The sequence below is a fragment of the Megalobrama amblycephala genome, linkage group LG2, assembly GCF_018812025.1.
Source record: "Megalobrama amblycephala isolate DHTTF-2021 linkage group LG2, ASM1881202v1, whole genome shotgun sequence".
In the NCBI taxonomy this organism is placed as follows: Eukaryota; Metazoa; Chordata; class Actinopteri; order Cypriniformes; family Xenocyprididae; genus Megalobrama; species Megalobrama amblycephala.
The window spans coordinates 40,079,326-40,099,337 of NC_063045.1; the positions used below are offsets into that span (position 1 = coordinate 40,079,326).

Sequence of the window (20,012 nt, forward strand, 5' to 3'; positions counted from 1 at the left end):
ACCCTTTGCATACAGTACGTCTTTCTTGGTATCACACCAAATGTCATTCACACAGGAAGGTACCGTGAAACAGGACAATACTGATGTACAACACTACTGGAAGCGAGAATTAAAAATGCAACAAAAGTAACCAAGACTAACATTCATAGAATCCTTAAAGGAGACCTATTATGCCCTTTCTCAAAGTCTTGATTTTGTTTTTGGGCTCTACTAGAATAGGTATTCATGCTTGAATGTTCAAAAAACATGTAATTTCCCCCCATATTTGACATAGTTCCAGCACTTTCCAGGTTGACTTGGAAACCACATATATCATACATACAAAAAAAGATATCCAAGAGTATTTTTTTATTAAATAAGGTAAAATATGTGTTAGATTATAAGGCATTGAGAACTTTGTATTGTGCACTGGTGTTGCCCTACATCAGCTACTGTGTGGAGGTGTGGGGAAACACATATCAAAGCAATACAGAGTCACTCTTTCTATTACAAAAGAGAGTCATACGAATTATATTTAAAACAGATTATAGAGAGCACACAAATGCCTTATTTTTTGGCTCTAAATTGTTAAAATTTAAAGAATTGGTGGAACTACGGACACTTATTGTTATGTTTAAAGCAAAAAATAGAGTACTGCCCACAAACCTTCAACATTTATTTGTCCTTATAGAAAATGAAGGAAGAAGAAAGGGACATTTTAGGTATCAAACTGTAAGGACAACAGCAAAACAAATGTGTACTTCAGTGGTGGGAGTGAAAGTTTGGAATTCACTACAAAATGAATTAAAGCAATGTAAGAATATATTTCAGTTTAAAAAAAAGATTTAAAGAGAAAACAATGGATTTGTATGAACACTTATAGAAATTGATGATGATGATGATGATGATGATGATGATGGTTGTGATCATGGTTTGCTTTTGTTTTGGATGAACACTTATAGAAATTGATGATGATGATGATGATGATGATGATGATGATGATGATGATGGTTGTGATCATGGTTTGCTTTTGCTTTGAAATCTGTTTTAGGTTGATGTTTTGGTTTCTAGTTTGTTTCATTTGTTATTGTCATGCATTGACGGGGATTTGATATGTTGAATTTTTTTTTTTTATTGTTGAGGGGGCAGGAAATATAAGACATTCTTCACCCTGCCTCCTTTTCATCATGGTTTTATAAATTATATATATGAAGATGATGAAGTAAGATTTGTTGGGAAAAAAAAATATCCATGAATGAAATAAACATTTATCTATCTATCTATCTATCTATCTATCTATCTATCTATCTATCTATCTATCTATCTATCTATCTATCTATCTATCTATCTATCTATCTATCTATCTATCTATCTATCTATCTATCTATCTATCTATCTATCTATCACTTCTCTGGCATTTTTAATGAGGGATATTGTGCTGGAAAAAAATCTCAAGACTACAAAGGAAGCATTTCAGGGAGTTCAGAAACAGTGCACACTGATATAAAGAATAACTCCCTTTGGAGTGACTTTGTGCTTTGTAACTTTGCTGATCTTTTTCATGCTCAAACATTAACATTACACACCAAAGAAAGTTGAACATGTAAAATAGCATAATAGGTCCCCTTGAAGACTTTCCCCAAACTGGTTATCGTTGAAGTACAAGGTATAGCTTGTAAAATTATATGTTGCCATTAATATTATTATGTAGTCTTTTCCTAAAAAAAAAAAAGAGTATTCAATATTTTACATATGGCCTCCAAAAAGTATTTGGACACCTGAGTCACTTAAAAATGTATGAATGTCAGATAACAAATTATCAAAGCAAACAGCATCTGCAAACAAACGATGCTAGACTTATAACTGAAAAAGGAACACATAGTTCATATATTTATTATAATTTAAGTTTTTTTTTTTTTTTTTTTTTTTTTTTTTTTTTACATCAAATTGGATAAGCAAAGAGGGAGGCTGTTACACAAAACCCTATGCAGCATCTTAACATGAGCTGTTGCTAACAGGTCAGGGATGATGATGTCCTTGGAAGCTCTCGCGAGGAACAGGTGATATATCCGCTGATTCACACTTGGGAAATTGGCAGGTTGTGTTCCTGCTGAGTGCTAATGCATCCCCGTGAGAAAATGCAGCCGACAGCAAACGAGGTTTGCATAGTCATGGTGTAAATTTATGAGGCTCCAGCTTCACTTCTATCACTCATCTGCATACAAGGCAGAGAAAAGACCTTAAAAAGACAATAACGTTGCATTCCCTTCTACAAAAAGGCTGGAACCAACCTAAAGTACTCAGCTGGTCTGCCAGAATGGTTTTAGAGGAGTTTTGTGCAGTTGTCAGCAGGCCTAACTCAGAGGCCAGCAGGCTGAACAGTTTAATCCTGGTTTTTCTAGTTAGCAATGGCCTGTTAGCCCCTCCTGGTAGATGACGTAATTGCATTTTCTGGTTCCCAAAAATATCTTTCTCCACTGATGACAATTCAGGGAAATATTCCATGATGGTAACACTTTATTTTAATGGTCCACTTTAGACATTCTACTAACTCTAAGTAAATTTGTAACTATATATCAACTTGCAGTCATTAGAGTATTAAAAGACAGTCTGCGTAATATCTGCTAACACTTTATTTTGATGCTCCCCAACAGACATTCTACTGATTATAAGTGACTTTGCAACTACGTCAACTTATTCTACTAAACCGAATCCTAACATCTAACCCTAACCTACTAGTCTACTACAGTCTACTAGTATTTTAATGAGAGTTAGATGACATGTAGTTGTAAAGTTATTTGTAGTTAGTAGAATTTCTAAAATAGACCATCGAAATAAAGTGTAACCCACTAACGTTATTACGTCCAAGTCACTGAAAGAGTTATTTTTAAGTAAAATTATTAAAAATCATTATTTAAATCATTATTTGAAAAATTTTAGATGAGAAACTAGAAATGATGTTTTGGCAACTAACTGAAATAAATTATCTTAAATTGAAGTACTAAAATTAATTAAACTGAAATAAAATTAAATTAAAGTAGAAATATTTTAAAGCAAATAATACAAATAATACAATAGAAAAAGAACTAAAATGTAAACTAAAATGAAAATGAAAAACTTAATTAAACATTTGGAATGTTGTCTTGGCAACTATCTGAAATAAGTTTAAACTGAAGTACTAAAGTTACTGTAACTGAAAAAACATTAAAGCTAAATAGAAATATTTAGAAAATAATAATAAAAAGGACAACACATTAAAAATGACTAAAACTTACACTAAAATTAAAACAAAATATACATTTTATATTAATAAATATTATAATAGTATAAATAATACTAAGTTAACACTGAAGTGCAGGGACAACAACAAAAGTTAGCACATTATTCTCTCACTAATAATATATCATAGCTGAAAATAGCACAAGCATCATATACAGTATGTGACATGGGACCTGTGATAATTACATTAGTGAGCAACATAGTGCATCCATTTTTGGTACAGTTTCTGAATGTGAGAGGAGCTTATGGCCTTGAAAGAGGAGATTTGTTTTTTGTTTTTTTTATTCTGGCAGGTTCAGCTAGTGCTATTTATCTTGTCACATTTCTCTTTGAAGAAACTAATCTTTGAAGGAATAAAAAATTAAGTGTGATTGCAAAAGAAATGAGAAGACGAGAACTTCCTGGAACTTCCTTGATATGTCTTGACATAACGGTGCCAGACTAAACAATAAAACTCCAGCTAAAACATTTATTACCAGACAGACAGAGAAGTACAATAAACTGACCTCAATTTTTTTAGTACATGTTTAATGCTGTTTTAATGACTGTTAACACAAATATTACGTAACATTAAGAGCAAACATTTCAGAACTACAAAGCCGATTCCAAAAGAGTTGACACTGTACAAATTGTGAATAAAAAAGGAATGCAATAATTTACAAATCTCATAAACTTATATTTTATTCACAATAGAATATAGATAACATATCAAATGTTGAAAGTGAGACATTTTGAAATGTCATGCCAAATATTGGCTCATTTTGGATTTCATGAGAGCTACACATTCCAAAATAGTTGGGACAGGTAGCAATAAGAGGCCGGAAAAGTTAAATGTACATATAAGGAACAGCTGGAGGACCAATTTGCAACTTATTAGGTCAATTGGCAACATGATTGGGTATAAAAAGAGCCTCTCAGAGTGGCAGTGTCTCTCAGAAGTCAAGATGGACAGAGGATCACCAATTCCCCCAATGCTGTGGCAAAAAATAGTGGAGCAATATCAGAAAGGAGTTTCTCAGAGAAAAATTGCAAAGAGTTTGAAGTTATCATCATCTACAGTGCATAATATCATCCAAAGATTCAGAGAATCTGGAACAATCTCTGTGCGTAAGGGTCAAGGCCGGAAAACCATACTGGATACCCGTGATCTTCAGGCCCTTAGATGGCACTGCATCACCGGACTAAAGAGGACAAGGACAACCCAAGTTGTTATCAGCGCTCAGTTCAGAAGCCTGCATCTCTGATGGTATGGGGTTGCATGAGTGCATGTGCATGGGCAGCTTACACATCTGGAAAGGCACCATCAATGCTGAAAGGTATATCCAAGTTCTAGAACAACATGTGCTCCCATCCAGACGTTGTCTCTTTCAGGGAAGACCTTGCATTTTCCAACATGACAATGCCAGACCACATACTGCATCAATTACAACATCATGGCTGTGTAGAAGGATCCGGGTACTGAAATGGCCAGCTTGCAGTCCAGATCTTTCACCCATAGAAAACATTTGGCGCATCATAAAGAGGAAGATGCGACAAAGAAGACCTAAGACAGTTGAGCAACTAGAAGCCTGTATTAGACAAGAATGGAACAACATTCCTATTCCTAAACTTGAGCAACTTCTCTCCTCAGTCCCCAGACGTTTGCAGACTGTTATAAAAAGAAGAGGGGATGCCACACAGTGGTAAACATGGCCTTGTCCCAACTTTTTTGAGATGTGTTGATGCCATGCAATTTAAAATCAACTTATTTTTCCCTTAAAATTATACATTTTCTCAGTTTAAACATTTGATATGTCATCTATGTTGTATTCTGAATAAAATATTGAAATTTGAAACTTCCACATCATTGCATTCTGTTTTTATTCACAATTTGTACAGTGTCCCAATTTTTCTGGAATCAGGTTTGTAAAACTGCAATATCCAGAGGCATACATATTTAGTTTATGTAAAATACCAGTTTATGTAAAATGACTTTAACAGTGTCTTAGAAGAATAGTAAAGGGCTGGTCTTGCTGTAATTAAAATTAGCCTAAATATTACTTTGTGCTCCTAAAATTTATGTAGGCCTAATACATACAGTATGCACAACCATCTGTTCTGTTCCAAAGCCTGAGCTTGCTAGTTGCATAAATAGGCAGCATGAAATGAAATGGAACCTTATTAGTGATTACATACCACCATACATAGGCCACAACTCCATTTGACAAACAAATAGCAGTACTCATGAAGAGACTTGACACAACTTATTTCAACAGTCTGGTATTAGGATCTCACTAAACTAACAACACAGTACTCAAATTAACGTGTGTGCTATATATTTTTATGTTTAAACTAAAAAGAATGACGTCATGAACTCACGAAGAAGTGACAACTGTGAAGCTTTGTGGTGCTGATGGACTTGATCTACTCCATCTATAAGTCTTTGACAAAAACATGATTTTCTCAGCTTTTGTTCAAAATGTTGCTTTTTTTATGAAACTAACACACATTCAACTGTTGATAAAAATGAATATATGAAGCTAAAATAAAGAAAATTGTTGTTGTTTAAAAACAGAGGCTTTGTTCTTTCTATTGATATATTGTATGTTCAGATATTCATACAACAAAATATTCAGGGGGCCATGAAATTTTTGTGAAAATGATCAAAAATGCTGGTGATGGCTGGCAAGGAAAGAGATCAAGTATAGCGTCAGTTCTGGCAGGTCACGTCAGTCAAGCTCGCATCAGGTGACTCCCAGGTGACTCATGTCTACCTATTGGAATACGACGCCTATCACAGCATCCATATATATGCTCCTCAGAATTATCAGCAGCTATCACATTTCTCAGGAGCTAATTACCCTCCTCCATCCCCAGCTCCTCCTCTCGTCAGTCAGGATTTGGCCTTCTGATTCCCCTGAATCAGACTAATTCTTGAAATATGTGTACATGTTAAATTATTGAGATTATTGATATCTGCATATGTTGGTTTTGTTCTGTTTACCCTAGGGGGGTTATTGCTGCTCTCCCTGCTCTTATCCATGGCTGCATGGATGCGCAGGTAGTTCTTGCCCAGAACAGAACCATACTGCCAAGACAAACTTTATGCTATTATCAATCATATTTGATGATAGTGGTCCTGACAGAATTAAAGTTCAACATGGTAAAAAAAAAAAAAAAAAAAAAAAAAAACATTAAAGTCCGCCTCATCTTCAATTGGCCTTTGAAGTATTCAGGTGACAACTTGTGAGTCAGTGAGACTAATAGACGCAAAAACATATGTTATCATGTTCCAATTGTTTTAAGGAAGAAGCCCAGGCATGCGTGCAGTATGGCAAGGTGTAAGTGCATCTCATTCCCTCTGTCAGGGAACCAGGGTTACATCCGAAACCCCTAAGACTCTGCTAGTCATCCTGATCAGCCATAGGTTGCAAGGGATGTGCACCTCCATAACTGAGGCCGATGCGATACACATCTCGATGCATAGCCATTGATACAATGCATTAAAGATACATATAGAGCAGCTACCGATGCGATGCAATTCATCCCTATTACGATACAGTGCAATCTGATTTCGATTCGTTTCAACACAATACGATACAATGAAAAAAAAAAAAAAATTATGATGCTATGCAATTCAATATGTAGGGCTCTATGAAATACTTTTTTATTTTTTTTTCTCAAAGTTATTTATTTATTTATTTATTTATTTATTTAATTAACCATATTCTGTTTTCAGTTTTAATTTTTCTAGATGCAATTTTAATGGTTTACTCAAAAACATGTCTAATTAATTAAATTAATAAAAAGCAACTTTCTTAATTTGTTTACAATAATAGATGATTTTTTATTTATTTATTCCTCCCCCCCCCAAAAAAAAATTCTGGTAATCAAATGAAGGCATAAAACATTAATTTATTCTGTGACAAATTCTGTGACATTCCACGTCAAACGGTAAATTAAGTTTTTATGAATGGATGCCGCGATTCCGTCCATGTTTTCTGCATTGCGGAAATCAGCGGGCCATAAATATAGTACAGATAGTTCCCTTTTATTTCTTTGTTTATTTTCTTTGTTCTTTGGCAGCAAATCATAAATTAAGTTGCCTTCTGACTTCTAACGCATGGCCTTCTCACAAACAGGCCTTTGTAGTGTCATGTTAATCTATATTCTATGTGACTCTCAGGACATGCTTCAGTCTCCGTTGTGTTGTGATGCGTCATTTTCATGTAGCAGCAGTGGTGATGAGAGAACATGCTTGAGAAACAGTTTAGAGAGGAGAAATCAATCTACTCTTGGTCACTTTCTAAATAAAAGTATAGCGCATCTACTAATATATAAATAAATAGTTTTTTACCAATGCAAATATGTTAGAAACGATGCATCACGATACAAATGCCAATTTTTTAAATTGATGCATTGCATGATTTGCGTCGTTAACTTTTATGCCGATGCACCAAGGCAAATCTGTGAATCTTACCACTCCCTCAGGGAGTGTACCACGTGGAAGCATCTTCATCTAAACTCTCTTCTCTAGCACAGTGCTGGAGGGGGCAGTCAAAAGCAAATGGGGCTTCTCTCATTCTACTGCTTGTGAATCTATCTCTTTCTTCTTCACTCAAAAAACAAACCACATACATGTCCAATTATCACCTCCAGCTGAAGGGTGCATGAGACGAGTGGATTCGATCATGCCTGACATAGAAACCGCCTGACGACATTGTTGCACAGCTACAGGGATATTATATTGGAGAAACACGATAAAGTATGTTCCCTTTCAGTCGGTCACGTTCGACGTACGTCAGTAGTGACCGACGAATTGGGATATCGCTAGAGAGCCCTATCAGCTTCGAGTGAACTAAAACAAGCCAATGGAATTGGCGTGCGATATTTGCATAATGCGCACCGCCTCCGACAGGTGTATATAAATAGGAAGCAGATGCAATCGCACTCTGTCTTTCGCTTCGGAGCCAACAGTTGGTGTCCAGCTTCAGACTTCACAAGAGTGAAACTAAACAGCCTTGGAGATTCAGCATCTGTTTGTGTTGGCGTTAAGGCACAACAGCGAGGTTGCGAGCTTCCCGGGGAGCCTGAGCTTAAGCTCTCAACTGCTGTTTTAACAGCAACTGTATTCCCATATAAAACGCAGTTGTCTGTTGCGATTTGGGCTGGTTCCTCCCGGTGTGTTCGGGGAGTGGTGTACCTGAACACATCGCGTCACTCCCTGTGTGCTTCAGCACGAGAGAGCTGACTCTTCCCCTTCTAAAAGAGCTTCACAGACAGACACTGCGTCTTTTTCAAGACGTCATTCTGTCTGTGCGTTTCTGGAGGCGGTCGTTTCCTATCCTCACTGACGGCCACAATCACTTTCTCTCATGTCTGCTTAGCGTGCTGAGACTGTGTTTGTGGGTGGCTCATATTCTCTTATGAGATTATGCCCACGTCGGCGCGTTGTTTGTCTCGCCTTTCTCGTAAGGGCTTGAGCGTTCAGCGCGCCGTGTGCCGTCGAGCTGCCGGCTGACAGCGCGCGTTGCCATGGAAACCCTGCGCGTCGTCTGGCGCTCTAGATGCACGGTCGAGACTCGAGCGCCTTTAATGAGGTGGAGTCCCCTCACTTATTCCCCGATCTAGTTTATTTTTCTGAATAAGAAAAATACTACTTTGGTTAATAAGCCTGGGTGACCAGAGGATCACAGTGGGGCTATACCCGCCGAGCCATTCTCCGTGGGCCCCCGACTCCTCTAGTGCATCGCAAACATGTTGTGACTATGTCCGTGGGTGGTTCATGTTTAATAAAACATGGCCACGTCGGCGCCCAGTGCGCCGTGTGTCGTCCAGTTGGACGGCCACGTTCACTGTCCAACATGGCTGGTAGCTTCTGCTTGGATTGCTGGTCCTTCTCATGAGGGACCTAGCGTCTTAGTCGGAGCTCCAGCAGAGGATCAGATGTCGACTGCTACATTGGAGAGAGTATTGTTGGGCTCTGAAAATGAAGATGATGCTGAGCGTCACACAGTCGTGATGTGCTCATGCTGAATCAGATTCAGACTTGACAACCATGCTTTCCCGGGCCCCTGGGGCCGTTGTGTGATGCGCACTCGCCTTGCCCCGCCCCCTGTGCCCGGACGTGCATGGAAAAACTTGGCAGTTTTGTAGCCTCTTTGGTGTTAAATATGGAACGCCAAGGGGGCCATAATCTGCATTACAAGTTTTTTTTTCTCTCTCACTACCCTTTAGGGTGGGGTCGCAGTGCTACGGGCACACCACCTCTGCCCTGCATGGGTCTTGGCCCCCGGCAAGTCCGTGGTAGGCCAAAGCACTCATTGCATGTGGGTAGTTCTGAGTCAGGGTTGAGCTACGCATGATACAGGTCATAGCGCAGGCCTCTGGCCAGACAATGTCCACCATGGTGGTCCGGAAACACCCCTGGCTGGTCTTGCTGGGATGTGTCATCGTCAAGTACACTTTCTCGATGTGCTCATCTCACAAGCTGGCCTAAAACCCAGCCCGCTCTCCCCGCAGCCAACCCAGTTGGTTAGCAGGAGGCGGTCCTGGGGATATGGTGACCTGCAGCTGAAGTAAACAGTTCTTTCCCCGGAGGAGGGCCGGGTGGAGATTTCTGGTCTGTTCTGCCGCTGGCTCTCCGGAGTCCAGCGGTACCCACGAATAGAACTGTTATCTGATCCTCCAGGTCCCAAGAGGGTGTGGCTGGTAGTGTGCAAGGCCCCCCTTGCCACTCTCAGCCCTCTCTCACTTCACCAGCAGGTTCCAGTGTGGTGGTTCAGGCCGCACCCCATGTGCCGTCTCCCATTCACACTGCTACCTCGCAGAGTCTGACCACACTCCGGGCCGCTCCCATGCCGTCCGAGTCGGGTCCCCGTACTCTGCTTGCGGCTGTCAGCGTGCGAGGCCCTGCCTTGTCATGCGCAGCCCCCCCTCACATCGCCAGCAGGTGGCAGTGTGATGGCGCAGGCCGCGCCCCGTGCGCCGTCTCCCATACGCACTGCTGCCTCACAGAGTCTGACCACACTCCGGGCCGCTCCCATGCCGTCCGAGTCGGGTCCCACTCTGCCTTGCTGCCCCACCCCCGGTGCGTCTGTGGTGCCTTTGGTCGCGCTGGCTCGGAGTCTGGAGGCATGGATCACGCTTCCCAGCCCGTCCCGCTGGCTCATTCGCACTATCAGACTCGGCTATGCGATTCAGTTCGCCCGGCGTCCCCCGGTTTTCAGGGGTGTCCACTTCACTCAAGTGTCGTTGGACAGTGCACCTGTTCTCCGGGCGGAGATTGCTGTCCTACTGGCGAAGGATGCAATCGAGCCGGTCCCTCCAGCCGATATGAAGTCGGGGTTCTACAGCCCCTACTTCATTGTACCGAAAAAGGGCGGTGGGCTACGGCCAATCCTGGATCTGCGCGTCCTGAACCGGTATCTTCACAGGATGCCGTTCAAGATGCTCACGCAGAAGCGCATTTTCGAATGCGTCCGTCCCCGGGATTGGTTTGCAGCAATCGACCTGAAGGACGCGTACTTTCATGTCTCGATTCTGCCTCGACACAGACCCTTCCTGCGGTTTGCGTTCGAGGGTCGGGCATATCAGTACAAAGTCCTACCCTTCGGGCTGGCCCTGTCCCCCGCGTCTTTACGAAGGTTGCGGAGGCGGCCATTGTTCCCCTCAAGGAACAGGGCGTTCGTATTCTCAACTATCTCGACGACTGGCTGATCCTGGCCAGCTCGCGAGAGCAGTTGTGCGAACACAGGGACATGGTTTTAGCTCACCTCAGCCGGTTGGGTCTTCGGGTCAACTGGGACAAGAGCAAACTCGCCCCCGGGCAGAGGATCTCTTATCTCGGTCTCGAGCTAGACTCGGTCGCACGGACTGCGCGTCTCACCGAGGCGCGCGTCCAGTCGGTGTTGAACTGCCTGAGCTCGCTCAAGCGCAGGACAGCGGCTCCACTGAAAGATTTTCAGAGGCTCCTGGGGCATATGGCATCTGCAGCCGCGGTCACGCCGATCGGATTGCTCCATATGAGACCGCTTCAACACTGGCTCCGCGGCCGGGTCCCGAGATGGGCGTGGCAGCGCGGCACGCTCCGTGTCCCCGTGACACCGAGCTGCCGTCGCACCCTTGTCCGGTGGTCGGACCCTTCGTTCCTGCGGGCCGGAGTACCCCTGGAACAAGTGTCCAGGCATGCTGTGATCTCCACAGATGCCTCTGCCACGGGATGGGGGGCCACGTACAACGGGCATGCAGTGTCGGGTCTTTGGACGGGGCCTCAGCTGCATTGGCATATCAATTGCCTCGAGTTGCTAGCAGTACGTCTTGCTCTGGCCCGCTTCAAGGAGCTGCTGTCAGACAAGCACGTACTGGTCCGTTCAGACAGCACTGCGGCCGTTGCGTACATCAACCATCAAGGTGGTCTACGCTCCCGTCGCATGTCGCAACTCGCCCGCCATCTCTTGTTGTGGAGTCAGAAGCATCTGAGGTCCCTTCGGGCCACTCATGTCCCAGGTGTGGCCGACGAGCTGTCACGGCAGCCTCCACTTGCGGGCGAGTGGCGGCTCCACCCCCAGGCGGTTCAGCTGATTTGGCAGCATTTCGGCGAGGCCCAGGTACACCTGTTTGCCTCCCCAGAAACTGCCCACTGCCAGTGGTTCTATTCCCTGTCCGGCGGCACGCTCGGCACGGATGCCTTGGCACACAGCTGGCCCCAGGGTCTACGCAAATATGCGTTTCCCCCAGTGAGCCTTCTCGCACAACTCCTGTGCAAGGTCAGGGAGGACGGGGAGCAGGTCTTGTTAGTGGCTCCGTACTGGCCCACTCGGACCTGGTTCTCGGACCTCATCCTCCTCGCGACAGCCCCTCCCTGGCCGATTCCTCTGAGGAAGGACCTCCTGACTCAAAGACGGGGCACCCTGTGGCACCCGCGTCCCGATCTGTGGAACCTCCACGTGTGGTCCCTGGACGGGATGCGGAGGTTCTGAGTGATCTCCCGCAAGCGGTCGTAGACACCATCACTTCCGCTAGAGCTCCTTCCACTAGGATTCTCTACGCGCTGAAGTGGAACCTGTTCGTCGAATGGTGCGCCTCTCGCCGAGAGGACCCCCGATCATGCTCGGTCAGATCTGTGCTTTCCTTCCTGCAAGAAGGGTTGGAGCGAAGGCTGTCTCCCTCCACCCTGAAGGTGTATGTTGCCGCTATCGCTGCACATCACCACGCAGTTGAGGGTAAGTCCCTGGGGAAACACGATCTGATCGCCAGGTTCCTGAGGGGGGCGAGGAGACTGAATCCTCCTCGCCCTTCCTCCGTACCCTCTTGGGATCTGACCCTGGTTCTCTCAGCTCTCCGGGGTCATCCCTTTGAGCCCTTGCGATCAGTCGACCTGAAAGTAATGTCTCTAGAAACTGTCCTTCTGGTCGCATTGGCTTCCCTGAAGAGGGTAGGGGACCTGCATGCGTTTTCGGTCGACGAAGCGTGCCTAGAATTCGGGCCCGGTGATTCTCACGTCATCCTGAGACCCCGGCCTGGATACGTGCCCAAGGTTCCTACCACTCCCTTCAGAGATCAGGTAGTGAACCTGCAAGCGCTGCCCTCGGAGGAGGCAGACCCAGCCCTAGCTTGCTCTGTCCCGTCCGTGCTCTGCGTGTGTACGTGGACAGAACGCGAAGCTTCAGGACCTCAGATCAGCTCTTTTTCTGTTACGGAGGCCAGCAGAAGGGAAAGGCTGTCTCCAAGCAGAGGATGGCCCACTGGATAGTGGATGCCATCGCCTTGGGTATGACCAGGGCGTGCCTTGCCCGCTTGGGTTGAGAGCCCACTCCACCAGAGGGGTGGCCTCTTCCTGGGTGCTGGCTCATGGCGCCTCGCTGACAGATATCTGTAGAGCTGCGGGCTGGGCGACACCTAACACGTTCGCTAGGTTTTATAGCCTACGTGTAGAGCCGGTATCTTCACGTGTACTCGCATCCACTAGTCGGTAGACGTGTTGTACCCGCTCTAAGTGTCGGCTTGCAATGCCATTCCCGCCCCTTGGCCGGATACGTGCATACTTTTTACTCCAGTCGTGTTCCCCGCTTGGCGAACCCTGTCGAGTTCCTCCGCCTCCCCCTTCGGCTCGGACATTGCGGAGTGTCTGATGCCAGGCCTACATCCGTCGCTGACGCTGTCTGTTGGCTGGGGCCCATATGTCGTGACTCCTCTACGTGAGCGGTCCCATATGTGTATTCATCCACGGTTTAAAACTCCCTACGGGCCGAGTCCGTGTCTTTCCCTTAGCAGAGCCAGCTCTGCTGTCACCTGTCAGATGAGTCTCCCCCTACCCAGGTGGAGCCATCCCAGGGACTCCATATGCATACTGCCCCCCGGGCCAGTCCATATGTGTATTCTCCACGTAAACTCCTCCCCCATTGGGTAGGTAGTGGCCTCCGCAGCGTCCCCTACGGGTTCGCTTCCCCAGTGTAGTCTAGTTTACTTAGTGGGTATGTCGGAACAGCAGTAGACTCTCTCGGCGTAAGCTCGCCCCCTTCACCTTCCCAATTGGTGCGTCGGGTGGCTAGAGCTTGCACTGGGCACTGGAAGGGGTTTCCTAACTGTGGCGCTTTATTTGGGATCCCAATTCGTCGGTCACTACTGACGTACGTCGAACGTGACCGACTGAAAGGGAACGTCTCGGTTACGTATGTAACCCTCGTTCCCTGAAGGACGGAACGGAGACGTACGTCCCGTCGCCACAGTTTCTGTACCCTCGCTGTTGTGCGGACACCAGTTGTCTCCTCAGCGAAAAACAGAGTGCGATTGCATCTGCTTCCTATTTATATACACCTGTCGGAGGCGGTGCGCATTCCATTGGCTTGTTTTAGTTCACTCGAAGCTGATAGGGCTCTCTAGCGATATCCCAATTCGTCGGTCACTACTGACGTACGTCTCCGTTCCCTCCTTCAGGGAACGAGGGTTACATATGTAACCAAGACGTTTTTCACTCAGTCTCCGACCGTCTACCAATACTCATCTCATAGACTCCTCAAAGATGCATGTTAATAAAACATGTCTGCATGGTCACCTCCAGGATAGTACACTGGAGGGAGGCCAACATTGCCAGATGGAATGGCTATTACAGCTCACTTTGCACTGCCAAGGGCCTCATCTCTGGTTCTTTTGCATCTCCTCATCTTGTGCATAAGCAATGCAGGTCAAAAAACTCCCCTCCCAAATGGAAACATAACCGTTTCAAAGCTAAACAACATCTCGAGTCCCAACACCTTAGAGGGTAAGACTAGAACCTTCAGAGAAGTTGCCACGACTGGGGAGAGATAGATCGCAATTGTCTCTGAGTATGTTTTCTCCTACGATCTTGACACTTCTAGATAGAGATAGGGAAGAACTAGAAGACTCACTAGAGCAGAGCATTTGACATGGCAGAAATCACTCTTCAAGTTTCCCTGGATCGATTTCCGGTTGTTTGCCTCCCAGTCCAAATTCTGTCTGGCTGTGGCACGGTTCAAGCAACTCCTCGTATGCAGGGGTATAGAAGGAGGCAGCCTCACTAATAGTTTCTGCCTCACCTTCAAACACATTCGACTCCTTGGAGTTAGATTGGGCCATTACTACATTTTCAGGCATACTGGAAGAGGCCGCAGAGCAGGCTTGCAAGTCTGTCCATAGAACTCCTGAGATAGTGGGTGAAGACTTAGAATGGGGAATTCCTGTCCCATATCTCTCTGCTAACTCGACCTATGATCTCCACAATTTTATTCTCCAAGCTGTTTCAGCAGCCTTGGGACCCAAACCATGCAGTAGTGCCTCACTGCAGAACACGAGAACCAAGGGGCGGAGACGGGTATGTTTAAGGGTATGTAAAGTGGGAGGAGTTGGATCCATATACAAGGGGTGGAAATGGGTAAGTTTAGATCCAGGGGCGGAGACGGGTAGGTATAGGGATATGTAAAGTGGGAGGAGTTGGATCTGGATCAAACCTCGCCCCCTGGATCTTGTGATTCTGCAGTGAGGGCCATCTCAAACTGGGGGGGCGCAAATGCCGAGTTCCCATCAACATTAAAGAGAGGCTGGCGGGAGCAGAGCTTTTTTAGCAAGAAACACTTGCAATGCGGGCAGCTGCCTCTTTCAAAACATGACCGCATGTGCTTTTCTCCCAAACAATGGACACGCAAATGTGTATCGTCCTCTGTCAGAAAATGTATGCACAGAGGCACACATCTTTTAAATTGTTGCTTGCCATAATAACTCCTAAGTGTTGAATCTAAGACAAAAATGACACAGACACATCAAACCGAGCAGCTTTCTGAAGACAAAAAAATTGATGACCTATGTTCTTGCATCTAATTATTCTCTCACTGACTTGCTTACAGGTTGTCACCTAACTACTTCTAAGGCCAATTTCATTGGTGCATTGGCACAAATGCTTCAGACACTAGCTCACGCTGAAGAGTTCCCATAGAGACAGTCTGATGCAGTCTGATGCTGAGTTCCCTCAAAAGGGCACATGGTATTACCATGATACACATTAAAAATGTATATTATTATGGTACACATCCCAAAAAAACAATGTAAAAAAAAACAAAAAACATAATGATCATAATGATGTTACCTTTAAAATGAGTTTTGTTAGTGTAATGAGACCTAAACTCCACTCTGCCCTCAGTCACTAGAGGGATGTGTTTCCTATCAGTTGGATTTATTCTTAGGATAACATCAGTACTGCATTCTCACAGTTATTTCTATCAGAAGCATGTTGTCTTTCTGTGACTCTCTCTGAGGTCAGCTGTTTGTGGTGTGCCGAACAGTGTTCAGAATGCAAAATATTTTGTTGTGAAAAGGTAGTTTCACAACTGTTACAGTGTCTGATTTATTATTATTTAGGGTCAAATGCTAAAAAGCATTTCTTGTAAGCCTGTCCTATTTCATAACATGGTTACTGAAGGGTGAAAAAAAAAGAAAAAAAAAAAGAAAGAAAAGAAAAAGAAAAAGTAACACTTTTTTTACAAGTGTCCTTGTTACACGTTACATGTTCTTACAATAGTAATAACAGTAGATAATGCATAATTACATGTAACTATCCATAAACCCAACCCTAACCCTATAGTGAGTGCGTGTTGTTAATTAATATTACTTAATACTTAAATGTCTTAAATGTAATTGTTGCATTGTAACAAGTGGAATCATTTATTATGATTTGTTAATGAAAATATATCTTTCTTTCTCTATTTCAGCACCCAAAATCACAACATTGCTTGAAACAGTGGACGCCTCTCTGGATCATAATGCTACTTTCATCTGTGAGGTTGATTCATACCCTCAAGCCGATATTACATGGACACGGAATAATTACCCAATACGGTTAGTACTTTCTTCATAAATTTGATTATGCTATCCATAAAGTAAAAAAAAAAAAAAAAAAAAAAGATTCCCCAAAACAAATTGTTTTAAAATTTAGAGTTCTAGAGATCTTGATCCCACACCATTGTTTTGTGAAGTATGTTCAACATTTATTTTTTGAATGTAGGTATTACGATTCCAGATACATTATACAAGAAAATGGCCAAATGCTGATCATTCCCAATGTAAAGGATTCGGACAATGGAGAATACTGCTGCATTGCTAACAATGGGATTGGAGAGCCAGCCAAGAGTTGTGGAGCTTTACAGCTGAAGATGAGTATGTTCAAATACTTTTATAACTTATATCATAACTACTGTGAGCACTGAGAATGCAATCTTCACTTTCTTTTGTGTGTGTGTGTGTTCATGCAACTTGTCAATTGATTCTTTTTGTCTGTAAATGAAGATTTTCACAATTTACATTCTTATATTATCATATTTCTGTGAGATATTCAATGCTTGATTTATGAATAATCCACATTTTAGGTGGACATGTTTGAATTTTAACATTATAATAGAATATCCAAATTAAGATTTTCTCAATTGCTGTTTATGCAATGCTTTGAGTTAGGAATGAGGATCAGTCTCATTAACTTTTATTATTTTTTCAGAGCCCCAAATCAAAAGACATCCTACTAACATGACGTTGGTTCTGGAGTCCAAAGCAGTGTTGCAATGTTTAACATTAGGATATCCCAAACCAGAAATATCCTGGATTAAAGAAGATGATTTGATTAAGGTAAATGGAACGTCTTTTCTTACTACTTAACATACAATATTCTTCTCAGTATTTATTTATTGGGTCCATAATATGGTTTAAAACTTATCAAACATTGTGCGTTTTCTTAACATCTCCATCATTCATGTATCTTTTAGGTTAATAGTCGTATATCAGTTTTGGAATCTGGTTCCCTAAAAATTAACAACATCAAGAAAGAGGACGCTGGGCAGTATCGCTGTGTGGCCAGAAACAGTTTTGGAATTGCCTACTCCAAACCAGTCACTATTGAAGTACAGGGTATGTCATAAAATAGCTTTAATCCTAATTTAAGTATTATTGTACTGTTTAGGTTTTCTAATGCAATATAACTTTCAGACAATTTAAGTATGACTTAAGTGTCCAAATACTTTTGGGGCCGCTTTATGTTTATAGGTCAATGACATAATGCTGGCTTGCTTATTTATTTTTTTACTTATTCATTTATTCTCATTTTATTTATTTTGTCCTCTATATTATTATTATTATTATTATTATTATTAAATACATAAAAAAAATACATACATTGCTTTTAAAACACCTCTTTCATGATGAGCATGTTTTACAGTATGTATTAAAATTCATTCTTCATTTTTTGGGTGAAAATGGCAGGTTGATAAAGCTGTCTTGATATCAAAATGAAATAAAACCCCTCATTAAAAAAAAAAAAAAAAAATCTTGATTTTTTTTTTTGTAAAAAGTAATTTTAAAAAATAGTTTGATGTAATCTATTATTATTTGTTAGAAAATAAATATTTTAGCAGAACTGCTTCACTGCTTATTAATATTAGAAAATTGTCAAATTATCTAATATAATTGTGGGGGAAAAAAACAACATATTTTGTGTGGTGCAACCAACAGTCTTCGTGATAGTTGTACAAAATACTTCAACCTAAAAAAAAAAAAAATGTATTTTAATATTTTTTTTTTTTTTTCAAAAATAATGTGTATTATTATAATGTGCTAATATTTCATTACCTCTAAGTTGATTTTATACTGTTTTTTTCCCCTTGATTTTTCAAAGTTGTAAATAAAAACAAAGATTATTGGAGTATGTTTTAGAAAGTACTATTTTAGTTTTTGTATTTCAAAATTTCACATTTAATTGTGTGTTATTGCCTTTTTTTTGTAATTATTTGTGTAATTTACTAGCAATTTCTGAGTGATAATCATTTCAAAGTACATTGTTTACTAATTTGTTTTCAGTGAATTCAAAATGTTCTTGAAAATGGTATAAAAAAACATTATAAAAAATGTTATACACATATACAAACATATATACACATTTCTAAAAACTTGACGTGTTTTAAGCTTTTTAAAATATTTTATGTTTTCTTATTTTTCATTAACTCTACTACAGCTCCTGCCAGGATACTGAAAGTTCCCAGGGAGAAGAAAGTTCAGATCGGATCAGAGGTTACATTAGAGTGTAATGCTACTGGCAATCCAATCCCATCTATAACTTGGCTTGAAAACGGCAATACGGTAAATCCTCTACTTTATAAGATACTTTACAGTCATTTTTCTCTCTCCTCCCCAGCCTTCCTCTTCACCTTTCTTTTGCTCTTCATGCTTGCTTTGGCTCTACGGAGCAAATTAATTGTACTTTCATCTCATCTTACTGGAACAGAGAGCAGAGAGCTCAGTACATTCATGGTAAATGTCAGATGGCATGTCTCAAATGTGCTGCCAGTACAATGATGGGAGGCCTGCGTTCTGTAAATGCTTTGGTCGGTGTCACAATTAACAGGATTCAAACTACAATCATTCCTCAGGGTGCTGATCGGACCTCAGCAATAAAGTTTAAGCCATATCAAGATCAAGAAAAGAATTCAAAACACTTCTGCACTGTTATCATTATTTGGGATCATTTTTGGATGTGGATTTTGGTAGACAAAAACAAAGGGAACCGAAAACTGATCAGCAGTCTTACGTGAAGATATTGTCTGCAAACAAGCGTGTAAGTCTTTAAATCCAGGAGAGTCCAAGATTCACATTTCTCAGGCTTCTGTCAGGGGGTGTAAAGAGTAGATCTGAACAAGCTGTGCTGTCTTTGTTTTCATTTGGATACCGGCAATCATATTTTAATACAATTTCTTTTTAGATATGCGTAGATAAATATTGGTTTGGCTAAGCGACTGTGGTTGAAACTTCTATTTTTTGGCACGATATGTAACGACAGTGTGAGCAGTAAGAACTAAAGCAGAGACTGACCTCTCGGATAAGGTTGTATAGATGCAGAAGGGTTTAACCCTTGACTGCCTAAACTACTCTGTAAATCTGACCACACTATTCACCCTCTTGTGTTTTGTTTTGTTTCACTTGATTTTCTCATTGATGGGTTCTTGCTTTTTGCTTAAAGGTGATAGAGAGGATTTTTTCGTCGACTGAAAATCCAAAGACTGTTACTGAGTTTTTGAAATGAGCGCATGCGTAAGAACAACCCCCCTCCTTCACGACACATTTCAAAGGAACGCCTCCCAAAACTCGTAAACACTCGTATTGGAACACGAGTGTTTACCACCGGCATTTGCTGTGTCGTGTTTTTTGGATTCATTATGTCGGACTCACCGCAGGTAACTCATAATATGCAGTTGTTACTCCTGTCTCCTGACAAAAACATTGCA

The 20,012-nt window shown here is 42.2% G+C and overlaps 1 protein-coding gene across 1 annotated transcript in view; it reads left to right on the forward strand.

The window, feature by feature from the left end:
• Positions 1–20,012, forward strand: part of musk (muscle, skeletal, receptor tyrosine kinase) — a 48,860-nt gene that overhangs the window by 6,269 nt on the left and 22,579 nt on the right. The window contains exons 2-6 of the mRNA XM_048175411.1: positions 16,461–16,587; positions 16,754–16,905; positions 17,240–17,367; positions 17,505–17,646; positions 18,746–18,870. Of these exons, the coding sequence (XP_048031368.1) occupies positions 16,461–16,587; positions 16,754–16,905; positions 17,240–17,367; positions 17,505–17,646; positions 18,746–18,870 (674 nt within the window). The remainder of the gene's footprint in view (positions 1–16,460; positions 16,588–16,753; positions 16,906–17,239; positions 17,368–17,504; positions 17,647–18,745; positions 18,871–20,012) is intronic.